Source organism: Fusarium proliferatum (genome assembly GCF_900067095.1).
Source record: "Fusarium proliferatum ET1 genome assembly, contig: FPRO_scaffold006, whole genome shotgun sequence".
NCBI classification, from domain to species: Eukaryota; Fungi; Ascomycota; class Sordariomycetes; order Hypocreales; family Nectriaceae; genus Fusarium; species Fusarium proliferatum.
The window spans coordinates 767,353-781,932 of record NW_022194795.1 but is presented as its reverse complement, the minus strand read 5'-3'; the positions used below and the strand labels follow the sequence as shown (position 1 = coordinate 781,932).

Genomic DNA, 14,580 nt, shown 5'->3' with positions numbered 1-14,580 from the left:
TCCCTTACCGGTGACCAGATGCCATACCGCCTGTTAGTTGCAGCTATGAACGGTCCCTTGACAGGCGGTTCATGTAGATAGCTTCCCCGGCAGGCTACTGGCATGACTAGGCCAGATACTTGGCGCGGACCATTCTCTTTGCAATAATAAGTTGACTCTGAAGACTCTGGCATCAAAACCGGAGACGAGACGGAAAGGTTGATTGAGTTACGACTTACATGGCCTTGGTTCCCGGTTTTCTGTCACTGCATTCCATCAGAAATCACAAGACGCGAGAGGACGCAGCTTAGCGACTCGTTTACCACTACCTGTTATTCCACCCAGCACAGCTGTCTGTCATTCTCTCAGAGGAGCTTGTATCCAGCTCCTCGCTCATTTGGACAAATTTGGTGCAGCGTTGGCAATGTGAAAAGTATTCATATATCTCAAGAGCAGCTTTGGGCTTTCAGGAACAGACACTTCATCCCGAAACCTTTCAAAGAATCCCTTCGTTTCAACGACAAGAAGAATAAGTCAAAGACTCATCGCAATACCGTCATGGCGGGAGATGACTTGTCAGGGGCACTGCTTGCATCATCGATAACGGTCATTTCTCTTACTACGGTGTTTATTGGTACTCGCTTATGGATCAGATCCAGCCTGAAGACGATTGGCACAGATGACTGTAAGGCCGGAGTAATTCGAAGAACTCAGCAACGACAGGACTGACAATGTAACAGACTTGAACACAGCAGCATGTGTAATATTTCTTGGATTATAAGACCTTGTCTCGCGTATCTTTACACCACTAATATAGCATTGGTAGGCATTCTTGACAGGACTCTGTATATGCACAATTCTCTGTAAGCTTCGCGCACTCCAACTCAGCATGATGGAGGAGACGGACTGACACGAAATAGCTGCGAAAGTGGGATTCGGGAAGCACATGAATGGAGTTTCGTATATTGACGAAGCCTCAACAGTTTGTGTTCAACATGTGTACCGACCTGTTCCTCTTTATCCAACCTATTCCTGCCATGTGGAGGTTGCATCTTCCTGTGGCAAAGAGGCTGGGCTTGATTGCCATGTTATCCCTTGATTTATTGTACGTTGTCACTGTCTTCTGTTACAGCTTTAACTGACCACGAAAGGGTTTGCGCCACTTCGATTATTCGCATCAATTTTGTCACTCGAATTGGAGCTGATGCTACTTGTTAGTCATGTGAAACAACATCTTCGCCGCTTCTAACAGTGTCCAGATGAATTTGCCGATCCCATGATATGGTCCCAAGTTGAGTTGGCCTCTCTCGTCATATGTTCCACAATCCCGTGTCTTCGCCAGGTCATTCAAAAGGTCCCATGGCTCAACCATGCCTTGGGACTCTCGAGTGGCCGAAGAAGTTCGAATAACTACTATGGATGGAGCGGCTCCAAGAAGACAGGAGGATCTATCCCGCTCAGAAGCTACAACCAGAACCATAAGGATGGCTACCTACCGAGCAAGTCAAAAGGCAACACCAAGTATGGATTGACAAGTCACGCTATTGGCGGCGCACATACCAAGAATGATCGCACGGAGGAAATTTTCCCACACAATACCGACGGCAATGGTGCTATTTTGGTTGCTCATGAGATGACTCAAGATGTCGAGTCACATAATTCCTCATCAGCACCTTCGATAACACATGTCGATGACTGCGAAGGGGACATCGAAAGCGGACCGGGCTATCGATAGTTACTAAGCGACTAACAATAATAGGTGTTAGTATCAAAAGTATCTATCAATATAGCTATTCATTTTTATCAAAACACATAATACGTCTATCGCTTCGTTGGAAATCCGTTGTTCTCCTCAGAACATTCTTGACTTATACTAACACTGTCATATACACTGTACGCGGACTGTGTTACTAGTTTCCCGCGGGGAAGTCAACTCCTCTTATCAACACCAGCTTCAGCACACTCCGCGGAAAGCATTCTCCATCAACTTACAGCAAGACATCTTCCATTCTGGCTACCAAAAACCAAGATGGAACAGGGAACTTCTAATGAACGGCCGTACAGGTCCCATCTTCGGCCGGCCTGTATCCCATGCCGAAAACGCAAGTCCCGCTGCCAGTCCGAGGCATCTTCCACCTGCTGTCTGATGTGCCGGGCACACCGCACGGATTGCATCTTTCCCACGGAGTCTCCTTCAAGTTCTCAAACTCCTCGGCGTCGGAGACGAGTAAGGCTGTCGATGACTAAAAATCCCCGTCAGATTAGCCTGGCAACTGGGCCCCCGGCAGTATCCATTTCAGACAATTCTACCATCGAGCAGCCAGTGTCTGTTGTAGAATCTGCTCCAACCTCAGTGCCTAACAGTTCATCGAGAAACACCACATCTCATGAGAATCAAGTGTCAAACGCCTCTCCCACTTTGCCAAGAAGCACAGAATGGGTCCAGCAAAACGCTCAATCCGAGGAGTCACCTTTGGCATTGGGCTCAAATGACGAGCAACCACACAATCTTCACATAGTTGGGCCAGCAGTCACTTCCGATAACCAGGTTTTGTCGGACTACTTATCTTCCATGCCCAGTGCCTCAAGAGGGTCACGGATTATCAGGCCAGCCATAGGCAATAGGTCTCGACCTGTGCTGTTTACTGCTGTGCAGAAACGACCAGTTGGGTTGGATTCAAACCTCAGTTTCGCAGAGGAAAGGTTGCAGCTTATAGAGAAGATATTGGAGCCTTTTACCAGTGATCTTATCGACGTGTGAGTCTTCAACAGATTGAGGCTACAACTACTAACGTCGCTCAGTTATTTTCACAAGACTAATTCTTGCTTTCCTCTTCTTGACGAAGGACACTTCCGTAAGCAATATAGAGAGAACAAATCTGCCATATCGCCAGCGCTCCTCAGTGGCCTGTACGCCCACTCGATAACCTTCTGGAATAGCTCTCCTATTCTTTCCCGTCATCGATGTCCTGACGGGCGCTTCATCTGGAATCTTGCGACTGAGGCAGCTTATTCCCAGATACATAGATCTCCCGGAATATCCACCATAGAAGCATTGATTCTGAATATAGGTGGTCGCGAAGTGACTTCTCTGATAGGAAATGGCGTTTTGTTGGCGTCTTCAGTCGCTATGGCACATTCACTGGGTCTCAACCACAGCCCAATATCCTGGGAAATACCGCAGTCTGAGAAGAATCTCAGAATGAAGATATGGTGGGCTCTGTTGATTCACGATAAATGGTACGTACACGCCATGCACGAAACCCCCTTTTCAGCTCTAACGTGTAGGTAGGTTGAGTCTTTCGCATGGAACACCGCCGCTTATCTCTCCGACTCTAAACGATGTGCCCCAGCCTTTCGTCCAAGACATTTGTGGAGAGGGATCTTCTTCAGAGAAGGCTCTCAATGCTTCAGTGTATATCGCTCTAGTCAGATTGACAGAGGTTCTGGACTTACACCTGAGACATGTCCACCAATTCAGCCTTTCAGATGAAACCACAGATACGACACATCTAGAATTGGCTCTGAATAACTGGATAGAGACTCTCAGTGACGGGATCCGACGGGTTGTTATTCGTGGAAACAACCTAAAGATTCCTGGTGCTGCCAATCTTCGCCTGTCATATCTGACAGTCAGACTCCTATTGCAGAGAATCGAGCTTGAAGCTGAGAAGCGAGTTCGTGATACAGGGGATAGTCGCCTACTGAACCGTTACATGCAAGCCCGGAGAACTGCAGAGGACATTCTCATCTTGACTCAGGAATTGCAGCCCGAACATTTGGCTGATTGCTGGTTGCCAAGCAGCGCTTTTGCATTTTCGACAACCGTTAGCTTCCTTCTCCGGTGCGCACTAGAGACAGAAAACTCAACAGCCGGATTAGTTCAAAGCAGCTCATTGAAGATAGCCTCGGACTTATTGTCGGCTCTTCGTGAACACAAAGAGAAGCATGCTTGGGATTTGGGTGATATCTGTTTGGCCCAACATGCCGACGTCGTTGAGAAGCTACGCGCCATGACTCCGCCTGAAGACCCCAGTGCTGAAGAGGTTTTGGACTTTTCTAGCTTTGCCATGGCGGAGTCTTCTTACCTCGATCAGCTTTTCCCGAGTTTATGGGATCCTCTGCAGAATGTGTGGTGAACACGGCAATTCTTTTCCGCGGAAAACTTGACGGTGTTCATATCGGTCAAGCCATAAGCAAGCCTATGCTCATCACTCCGACTACTTGTCAAACCCAGTGATACTATTCCTAGACTTTCTGGGAACAACACTGTGCCTAAAATTGTGCGTCGACACTGCATGTGAATGCATAGGTCCCAGCTTGGGTTACAGGACAGGCCACTGCCCAACTAATCGACGCAACACTTCTTGTTTGTTTTACGAAAGGCTTGAAAATCAATGTTGAATCACTTCAAACATTACTGGACATACTCGCGCTATGGCACTGTTGAACAACACAGCCCCTGGAAATCTGTAATTGAACTAGACGATTAAAACCCTACACGCCAGTGGTAAGTTCTGCCGTTATATACAAGAGTAAGCACTCCCATCAAGAAATATCACCTCTCGTATTTCTGTCAGAACCTCCTCTATGCCAAAGCAAGATTCTGTCGGGATTACGCAGCGATTGTTCAACTCGATATAAAGATAGGGGCTGGGGTTGACAGATAGTGCATTGATGATAATCAGATCATATCTGACAGTTTACTCAAAACATTCAACATCAAACAGCGGGAGATTCATCGAAAAGCTAGTTCAGGTATGTGGATGTTTATGGTTCCAATAGAAATTGAAATTGACAACTCGATGAGTGTCTATAGTGAGTCAAGGGATAGCAAGGAGTTCACGAACGGGCTGTGTCTTTTGTCCTCTTTAATAAAAATAGCTCAGACATTACGCCTTCTAAAAGTTTATGAATGATCCAGAATACTGGCAGATAGGTTTGTACCTCCTGAGTTAAATCATCGAACTTTGACCTCAAAACTCCACAACTCACTTGAGCCTGGAACATTCACGGAATCAGCCCGCAAAATAACTAGAAAAGAGTCATAGTTTTCTGTTGACTTGGATATAAGCATACATCAAACCATCTCCTCGAGGCTGATATTTCCTGCGAATCTCTTGCGGTTGGGATGCACAAACTTTGCCAACGAGCAATCCCAGTTCCAGTCCTTTTCGTAGACACTCACCTCACCTTTAGCAACTCTTACTGCGAAAGAGTCGTCATCGTAGTCTGGAAAAGCATCAAAATGTGGAAGCTCGTAAATCTTTCTGTTGGCGACGGCGATGGGTACGCCTTTGCAGAGCAACATCTCGCGACAGTCTTCGCAATGTACATAGATGGGTAACTTCGGTTTGGCGCAACAAAGGCGTATGCATCGCTGCTCTTGAATTAATCGAGCACGCATAGCATCCTCGAGGGCGGCGCGGCCAGGTAGAAATCCTTGTCGATTTAGATGATACACACACCAGCTCCGTTCTACGCCTCCGAGAAAGGCTTCGATTTTGTCTTTTCCCATCAAGGACTCACAGGCTTCGCATACCTTATTCTTGCCATGCTTAGGGTAGAACTTGCAGTGTGGGCATCGACTTTTAGGTCGGTCGCCAAAAATGTTAGGAGAGTCCAAGATGACGGTTGTTTCGTGATCCATGAGTGCCACACTGCAGCTGGTGAGATTCCAAATTTAGAAGACGACGTTAGTATCAGCTTTACAATATTTCAGTTTTGGCGATCAAGAGGCAACGTAAAACATAAATGGCATTAACTAGAAAGTCTGGGTATAAATAGTCGTAAGTCATATCTTCCGCTGCAAGTGAACAAACGCATTACGCCTTAAAACCATGCGAGATAATGAACAGCCTCCTCTCCTCTTTGTCATGCTGAAAAAAGTGCGCAGATATTGTGTCGACGTTGGTGAACAAAGGAATAAAATGCAATGATCGTAGTAATGGTGCACGGTAGTGGTCAAGCGCCAATCTGAGGTTATCGTTCCTCTTCGTATCTCTTTTCTCATCATCTTTCGGATCGTCATAACATGGTCTTTTCCGTGTCGGCATGCGCAAAGTGGTAGGGAGCGTATTTTGCGGAAGTGGTTGCTGATCGTATCGTTTTGAGTTGGTGGTTGACTTTAACTCGCTTAACAAGAGCCATAGTGATGACACCCAAAACCATAAGAACTTCAATGACGAGTAGACCGATGTAAACGATGTTGAGGATTTCTTGCTCGCGCAAATAAGCAATAGTGGTCATGCTGCTGGGCAGCGGTGCGGAGCTGGGAACGAGAGGCATGGCAGGTTTCTGACCTCTTTGTTAGCGCTGAGTTTGTCAAAGAGTCTCCAAGAATTGAATTACCTTTACTTTTCCCAACCTGCGAAATCAAAAACTTTTAAACGATATCCGTATACTACTCTCCTCCTCTGGGCGAAAACAGCCGATATTTGAAAGAGTGAAAAGGTGAGCACGAGAGCGGTGAAATCACCAACAGAGGTGAGGCCAACAAAACTGGGAATATGGGTTCTTTTTAGTTTGTTTCCTTGGCGCGAAACAATTGCCTATAGTGTGCTCCTTTCAAGGTTAGAAGTTGATAGTGACTGGGCTAGGGTTGCAAATTTCAATCAATGCGGTCTGGGGGAGGCGAGAACCGCTTTGACCGCCTGGAAGCCCGTGAAGGATCCCGTTTAAATACGAGAGGGGCGCCATGAAAAGCCCGTAATCAATACTTTAATGCAGTGAGATATACGAACATGACTGCAACATTGGCTGTTTAGGGAGCGCCACGGGAACTTTGAGTGTCTCCTGGTTTATGAGACTGTCCCTTCGTTCTGCTCACTTGAGAGGATGCGAACGAGTCTGTCTTTTCGTCTGAGCAAGGATAATGACGACCCTTGTCAATGGAGGCGATCGCCAAGTTGGCGTGTGACCCCCAACACTTGTCTAACGAAGCGGGAGAGTGGGCTGAAGGAGCAACTTGACCATATGAGGAAGCGTTTACAAGAGAGTGGCGAGGCATCACAGGAGGTGTTGTTGCGTGATAATGAGGTTGTGTATATGATGCCAGGCAATTCTGGCCATAGTGGAATAGATGTCATGGCATGACAATAGCATGAGCTTTTACCCTGCGAACAAACCACTAAGTCGAGGTCCGCAAACGAGGATTGTTGCAAATTGATGAGGACGGAAATTGAAGTCGCATTGGAAAAATCCATCAGCGCTTGATGGACAGGGGTTAATGTGATGGGATGGAGACGGATGAGTTGGCGTTAAAACCTAGCAAAGGCGGTGTTGAGGAGCAGATGATTTAGCAATGGCAGTGGAATTCAATGGTGTAAGTTGACTTTAATTGAGTACGATGAGTCGATAAATACTTTGAATCCGTGTATTCATAACTTGGCACACGTTAGTTGTCTTGAGCATTTTGATACGCCAAGGGGAGATTAAATTAGCAACTCACGGTACCTAACCCACCGAACGGGAACTACTGTACAGAGAGAGTATTAGCGCCCAGATTAATGATGCTAAACCCAACACATGAAGCGTCTCCGAATGACACAGTTACAAGTTCCAAAAGCAGGAACAGAGGTAAACGCCTCAGAATGAAGGCCACCGTGTGATATTCAGTTTTCCGTTAACGCGTATCAAGACGCGTAGACAGTAAATCTCATGGTGTTGTTTGTATGGCTTATGAGCATAATGTTGAGAGGGTAACAAATAAGCCTCGATGATCATATGCAAAGACGATCAGACCAAAAAAGAAAAAAAGAAAAGGGTCCTTCACATGTGAAAGAAGGAAAGCAAATCATTCTTCTGCAACTTGATTTGGTCTGAGAAGTGTCTCATCACCTCGCCACAAGAGACGACGCAAGGGCAATCATTGACAGCCTCCTTCTAGTCCGTTCTCCAAGAGATCAATCTCAACAATTCATGACGCTGCTAGAAGGTACTTGTCCCACTACCTATATTGTGTGTGAGGTCATGTAGTTCTCATCAAGTACATCATGCCATCGCACATGGCACCCGTCGATGACGTCGCTCTCTGCCCCGCAGTGAAGTCGTCTGAGCTGGAGGGGATAGGAATGAGGGAGCCACATCCACACAAGCTCCTGTTCACACTGCCACTGCCTCGTTGCCTCGTCACGATCTATCACGGTGTCGTCATTCCTGCTTCTTATTTGCCTTGACTCTTTAAAAACACTTGCCTGCCCTTTGCTACCTTCAACCTTCAACACAACAAGCTTGATACCCCTCATTAACCACACCAAACCATAAACACGTACAACCGCACATTCATCATGTCTGCCAACTCTACTATCAACGTTAAGAACATCGCTTCGTCCACTAGCGACAGCGAGATCAAGGACTTCTTCAGCTTCTGGTAAGCTCTTGCTCGCTTTACTTTCCGTGCTTCACAGCTAACGTCCTCCAGTGGTAAGATCGCTGATCTCAAGGTCACCCAAGAGGGCGAGACCAAGTCCGCAGAGGTTATCTTCGAGAAGGAGACTGCCAAGAAGACTGCTCTTCTCCTCAACAACACCCAACTCGGTCCTAACCATCTTGAGGTCACCAGCGCCGGCGCTGACGGCGAAGACGATGTCCACCAAGTCACCAAGAACGCTGACCGCGACTCCGATGAGATCACCCAAGAGGAGAAGCCTCGCGCCCGCATCCTGGCCGAGTACCTTGCACACGGTTATGTCGTAGGCGACGCCGCCATCCAGCGTGCCCTCGACCTCGATGCCGCTCACAACGTCTCCAACCGCTTCTTCTCTACCCTCCAGGGTCTCGACCAGAAGTACCACGCTACCGACCGAGCCAAGGCCACCGACGAGAGCTATGGTATCACCCAGCGCGCCAACAGCCTCTGGCTCGGCCTCAGCTCCTACTTTGAGAAGGCCTCCAACACACCCACCGGCAAGAAGATCGCCGAGTTCTACACCGAGGGTAGCCGACAAGTTCAAGAGGTGCACGCCGAGGCTCGTCGCCTTGCTGATCTCAAGAAGGAGGAGCACGGTGGAAGCGCCTACAAGGCCGCTGGTCTCGAGAAGGTCTTCGGTAAGGAGAAGACCTCCGGTACCGCCGCCCCCGAGGCTGGTCAGGGCAGTCTAGGAACATCAGTTCCTGCCGCCTCTGCCGACAACGTTCCCAGCGTGAGCGCTCCTGAGGGTGGCGAGAAGCACTAAGCTATCAAAATTGGGGAGACGTGAAGTAATGAGGAAGCAATGGGATATTTCTTGAGCTCTGGTGAGAAATTCATATGATGGTTTGTTGCAGCCTTTTAGTTAACGAATTGTTACGACTTTTACGCATGTCACAATCAATAAATTTGAGATGAATTCTGCCATCCACGTTTAATCGTGATTATCAGTCTTGAAACGTGACAGAAGCCTATAGTTTGAGAATAGTAACATATGGAAAGACTATCTCTTGATTTATGAAATGAACGACGTTGTTGCAGCATCATTCGCACGTAAGCTATAAATAAAGATACATTCACAGACATGTTACAATTGCGATACGGACAGTGTTTCAAATGAAGCGACTATTTCAGTCGTGGTTTATTCGTTCTATGCATTCCCTTGTCCATCAATTCATAACCATCGGGGTATCGTTTGTTCTATTCCCATGTTAAGACTGTTTCATTTGGGATTTTTGTCTTGACTTGACTGACTATTTCTTCTCAGTCTTGGAGAATTTCTCTTCCACAATATCGTCGGTAATACCCTTGGGGTTGGATGAGAGGTTCTGCAGATAGTTAGCATCATGTTCGAAACTGGAATTGGCGGATTTCTTGCCTCAAGCTGGCTCTTGGGGTCCTTGTCATCAGTCTTGTTGATTCCGTGACCAGAGCCAGGAGGGTCCTGCTGCTGGCGGCCGCTCAGCTGCTCGGGAGCTGGTGATTGACGTCCCTCAGGCATGATTGCTGTGATGTTTGGTGTGTGAAAGGGACCGGGATTGAGTAATTGGTGAAGAGTTTGTTTGAATGTGGAATGGTCTCAGATGAGGAAGGGTGAGAGGTTAATAAGTACGAGAAGTGGAAAGCAATGATTGCAAGTTGACGTCGAAGGTGGGATTCTATGCCGTCATAGGGTGATTACATCATGGGCAGGATGGAGATCGAGATGGTGTTTTTTTGACGGAGTAACGATGCGAGCCAATGATTCACTGAAAGAGGGTCTAGATACGGTCCTTTTGTGGTTTTGATTCAGGAACAGTGAGAAGCTGCTGATAAGTTGTTCTCAGTAGGTGTCAAGCTGTCAGAGCTTGTTGGTGATATGAAGCTCCCACACTTTCTTGTATTGGGAGTTTCTGGAGTTTATCATGCTTACTGTAAGGTTGATTATTGGTGACAAATATTGATAAGGATCACTGAGAGGTTGATAATCATCCGTCAGTTCATACATTCTTAATCGTTCATATCACTTCGTCTGTTAACTCATGGTTCAATTGCTCATGGAAGCTCGTTGCATCAAGTCTCAAGCTTGCAATATCAATGCTGTTAGCTTCACTGAATGGCGATTTAAAAAGCAGTGCTAACCCAACTCGTCACCAATAATACAATGGGCAATTGGTCGATCTAATAACACTGGCTCAATAGCCCACTTAACTACTACCATGATTTTAGTAGAAACATAAACGATGGAGTCTGAAATGAAGGTATTATTATCTTCTCCAGGGTAGGCAACATCTATAGTTGAAAATACCATTATGCCAAAACGGAAGGTACCTTCACGCTAAGGAAGGCAGGTATCTCAGGTTTAACCTCTTTACCTCCATTCACCAAACACTCTTCATACCTACCGCCATCGCAGCCAGTCGGAGTCTTTCAGGGCCTCTCCAGGGGGCACTCAGTGTTTTAGCACCGGTACAAATGGGCCCATGCTAGTGACCGGCCCGCTGGACCCCGCTCGCCCCGTCGGTGACGGTGACGGTGACGGGTCATGAACAACGCGCCAGAGCTTACCTCAACATTCAACTACGCGTTACTTTTACTTTTCCACCAAGCTTACCTACCTACCTAGAAAACGATCAACTTTCCATACAAAATACGGACCTCATGACCGGCATGCCGGATTTAAACTCAGTACCCCCCTCTCCACATACTCTTGCGGCCTCTCGTCGCCAGTCTTCAACACAGATGGCTACTCCGCCGGCCCCAGCTTCGCCATCTCTCAACATCCTCCCATCCAACCAGAATACGGTGAACCCGTCGCATTCGCCTTCTCTTCCATCGCCTGTATTGAATGCTTCGCAACCGACTTATAATGCTCCATCAAATATTCTAGCTGAGCCCGGTGTTGGTCCGGGCCCTGGACCGATAAGACATCCTCGTCCGTTGACCGCCGCTGAGCTTCACCTCCAGCTTGAAAAAGAGCAAGAGGCCGTGGTGAGTACAAGATGTCAACCTCGATTCAGTAGCTATATCTAACATCTTTAGGTCAACCGTTTGACCCGTGAGCTTTCCCTCCTCCGAGCTGCCCAGAACGCCTCCGTCGTTTCCAACACCTCCTCTACCTCTGCCGGCAACTCAACTCACGATGTACCCGAACAGTCTCTCCTTTCAGGCTCGGGATTCTCAATTCCCACGGCTCGACATCATAGAACATCATCGACCACGTCGCAGAGCCTTGGAAATCAACAGCTGTCATCGTCCTACGAAGCACGAATCCATGCGCCCCGTCCGTCCCAGGCTACCCCTCTCTCACGGCAGGATAGTACCGCCTCTCGAAGGAGCCTGACGAGTTCTCCTGGACCTCAGCACAGCAGCCTGGATCCGTCCAACTATTTCCAGCATCAGAGAATCCCCCCACCTACGTCGATCCCACCGAGTTCAGTCGGTGCAACCCCTGGAAGTGTGAGCGAGCAATTAAGCCCAGGGTTGATGCCTGCCACCATGCGTTACGAAGAGACAGCATATTACAGAAACGAACTTGAGACTGCCAAGAAAGAGAATGATGTTCTCAAGCGAAAAATTAGAGAATTAGAGAGACAGGTCCGCCAACGAAGAGCCAGTGATGCAAGCCGTCCTAGAAGTGGAAGCGCAAGCACCAGTGCCAGCGTGAGCGTTACCCCTGCTAGAGGAGTCAGCATAGCAGGCCCTCGGGAAGGATTGCCCATTAGACCAGGCGGTGAGCGGGAACGAGGTATGACGACACAGAGTATTGCTAGTGTAGCCAGTGTCGGTGTTGGTGTACCCGAGGAGGAACTCAAGGTTGGAGAGAGTGCTGCTAGCGCTGGAGTTGCTCAGGGCCAGTAACGGCCCGGCACGATACTCACGAGGCACTCCGCTCTTATTGACTCATACAAATGCTAGGCCAAACGGCCATGAAATAACGATTAGAAATTGGCGTTGGATGCGGTTAGAGTTATGCCAATAGCGTAAAATGCTATTTGAATCAAAATGTGTCGCTTTTCTTTACTGAAGCTATGAACATCAGTTCAACTGACTGATATATCACTTTGTTTTCCAGGTCCATGTCATTGGCGACTCCGAGTGACCCCAGCGATCTCTCAAGGTGAACTCTGCCATATGGACAATAAGCTATTCCCAGACTAGTCGCTACACTGCTTGCACTTCACGGCCATCCCATTATTCTCAGGCCATTGTATCGAAGTCGACTCAGCCCTCTGCTCGACAGTTCCCCAATACTCATACTCGAGAGGCTTCCACGCGGCAAATGGATCGAGGTGCTGAGGATCCTTGCTGTTGATGAAGCTGAGTACCGCACTCTCTGGAACAATCCGAGGTGTCTCGACAACTACTTGCTCCCCATCTGGATATGACTCATCCAGGAGCTCAACCCTTGGATGGCTCTCATGCGCTGGAAAGACAGCGAACCGATGAAGTTTAACACCAGGGCACGAAGCAGCAAACTTGATAATCCTAATAACTTCTGGGTCGCTGCGGCAGTTGTGAAGCATGATGTGTCGTAGAGTTTTTGAATGCCGTCGAATGAAGGTCTTGAAAGGGTTGGCGGAGAATGTGAATTGGATGAATGTGAGCTTGAGGGTCTTGAGATTTTTCCATCTTCCGCGGAATATATGCTCCAACTGCCAACCGGAGTGAATAAGAGGGCGGCCAGCAGATCCAATCTGATCAGTCCGTCTCCATCTGACTGACAACTCTTGCAGGTTGACAGCTCCCTCGAGAAAGTAAACAAGTCTATCACCGAGTTGTTCAAAGCAATTCCAGCTACCACCTGCGGTGTCATTCTGCAGATCAAGTGTTGTGAGTCCTCGCAAGGCAGTCCTCCACTCCCAGGGGATCTTGGGATATATCCATTCGGTCTCTCTTCCAGACGGCGGGGCGGTACACGAGCTCAGCCTTGAAATCTGGGGACTGCTTTGCCAGCAGGTGCAAATGTCTCCGGTGCATACGCTCGGAATGACCTTGATCATCCCTCCAGGAGGGCCCCGAGTTGCCCTGACCTTGGACAAGAACCAACGCATATAGTTCAGGGGGTCTTGACATCTTAAAGTTGTAACTTGAGACGAAGAGCGGCATAGAGCAGAAAATATGGCATACACAAGCCCGTCGATATGCTCCTTTATGGTAGTTCCACTGATAGGACCCAGCTCAGACGTAAAAGTGTGCAGGTTGGGCAGAGAATCGACACAAGCCAAGAATTTGCGACGGTAGTCTTTGGCATCCGCGTGATATTTTCCGCCTGTAAAGACTTGACCCCATCTGTCACTATGCGTGTCACGGCTTTCAGCAGTCGAAAAGACAAGTTCTTGGACATAGTAAGGATAAGTCGATGAAATCGCCTGCAGTCTCTCGATATCCGTTTCAGCGAATGTAAGCCGAATTGTTTTGAACTGACGAGACAGAATTAATCCGTTGAGATGAGGCCAGCAGAGGCGGATAGAGACAAGAGAGTCTGGGGGTAGCAGGTCGATAATTATGTTTGTTAGTTCTGGTGGGAGTTTCCCGAACCGCGAAAGCTGAGGGGTAGTGGTATATGGAGACTCGACCATCTTAGTTTGGAAAAGATATTGACGAGTTAAAACAATACCTATATCATTGATGCAGATTAGAATTCTGGCTCAAGACATGAGAAAGAACGAGATATTATATGAGTATAAATAGGGAAGCAGTATGCCTTCTACGTCCTTGCACTTACCTCCCACAATACACTTATCGGATATTCACAGATGAATTGCTTGGCATACTCATGCAGACGCAGATTCCAGCTCAAATTCAGAAGACTTAGGCATGGCACCGATATAACCGCCTGTATGCACCCGAGAGGCAGGAGAATGATATCGGCGTTATTACTCTCTGAATGCCTAGTAGTACTTTACTGAACAACATAGAGACTTGTGCCGACAGGCTCAGGTAAACCCCTGAAATAAAGCAACATCGTTTTTTGAAAAGCTCCCGGCTCTAGAGGGAGAATTTGGTGATCGCGGTGGCTTGCGGTCAGAGACTGACTTCCAAGGTTGCTGGGGTAAACGGAGATAGCGTCGGATAGCAACACGAAAAATACAGATATTAGAGATAACTCAACTCTAGAAATATTTCCCACCTATGAAAAAGTGAAACGAGGAGAAAGTTTTGAGATAAAACGGCTGCCTGCTTTTTGAGCATGTTGTATATTGTGTTTG

At 47.7% G+C, this 14,580-nt stretch overlaps 7 protein-coding genes across 7 annotated transcripts; 4 read left to right on the top strand and 3 right to left on the bottom strand.

Annotated features, from left to right (window-relative positions):
• Positions 1 to 974: 974 nt before the first annotated feature.
• On the top strand, positions 975 to 1,714 carry FPRO_09342 (uncharacterized protein; the record flags this gene model as incomplete). Its single annotated transcript, XM_031232724.1, has 3 exons — positions 975 to 1,084; positions 1,131 to 1,192; positions 1,239 to 1,714. 3 exons carry the CDS (start codon positions 975 to 977, stop codon positions 1,712 to 1,714), a joined length of 648 nt encoding a protein of 215 aa, XP_031082632.1.
• Positions 1,715 to 2,218: 504 nt separating this feature from the next.
• Positions 2,219 to 4,118, top strand: FPRO_09341 (uncharacterized protein; the record flags this gene model as incomplete). Its single annotated transcript, XM_031232723.1, has 3 exons — positions 2,219 to 2,736; positions 2,782 to 3,219; positions 3,272 to 4,118. The coding sequence occupies 3 exons, from the start codon at positions 2,219 to 2,221 to the stop codon at positions 4,116 to 4,118; spliced, it is 1,803 nt and encodes a 600-aa protein (XP_031082631.1).
• A 941-nt stretch (positions 4,119 to 5,059) lies between these two features.
• On the bottom strand, positions 5,060 to 6,267 carry FPRO_09340 (uncharacterized protein; the record flags this gene model as incomplete). The annotated part of the gene is made up of 2 exons (XM_031232722.1): positions 5,060 to 5,639; positions 6,014 to 6,267. The coding sequence occupies 2 exons, from the start codon at positions 6,265 to 6,267 to the stop codon at positions 5,060 to 5,062; spliced, it is 834 nt and encodes a 277-aa protein (XP_031082630.1).
• A 2,000-nt stretch (positions 6,268 to 8,267) lies between these two features.
• FPRO_09339 (uncharacterized protein) lies at positions 8,268 to 9,155 on the top strand (the record flags this gene model as incomplete). The annotated part of the gene is made up of 2 exons (XM_031232721.1): positions 8,268 to 8,350; positions 8,402 to 9,155. 2 exons carry the CDS (start codon positions 8,268 to 8,270, stop codon positions 9,153 to 9,155), a joined length of 837 nt encoding a protein of 278 aa, XP_031082629.1.
• Positions 9,156 to 9,642: 487 nt separating this feature from the next.
• Positions 9,643 to 9,890, bottom strand: FPRO_09338 (uncharacterized protein; the record flags this gene model as incomplete). Its single annotated transcript, XM_031232720.1, has 2 exons — positions 9,643 to 9,717; positions 9,747 to 9,890. 2 exons carry the CDS (start codon positions 9,888 to 9,890, stop codon positions 9,643 to 9,645), a joined length of 219 nt encoding a protein of 72 aa, XP_031082628.1.
• A 1,139-nt stretch (positions 9,891 to 11,029) lies between these two features.
• On the top strand, positions 11,030 to 12,229 carry FPRO_09337 (uncharacterized protein; the record flags this gene model as incomplete). Its single annotated transcript, XM_031232719.1, has 2 exons — positions 11,030 to 11,359; positions 11,411 to 12,229. The coding sequence occupies 2 exons, from the start codon at positions 11,030 to 11,032 to the stop codon at positions 12,227 to 12,229; spliced, it is 1,149 nt and encodes a 382-aa protein (XP_031082627.1).
• A 296-nt stretch (positions 12,230 to 12,525) lies between these two features.
• On the bottom strand, positions 12,526 to 13,950 carry FPRO_09336 (uncharacterized protein; the record flags this gene model as incomplete). The annotated part of the gene is made up of 1 exon (XM_031232718.1): positions 12,526 to 13,950. One exon carries the CDS (start codon positions 13,948 to 13,950, stop codon positions 12,526 to 12,528), a length of 1,425 nt encoding a protein of 474 aa, XP_031082626.1.
• Between the last annotated feature and the right edge of the window lie 630 nt (positions 13,951 to 14,580).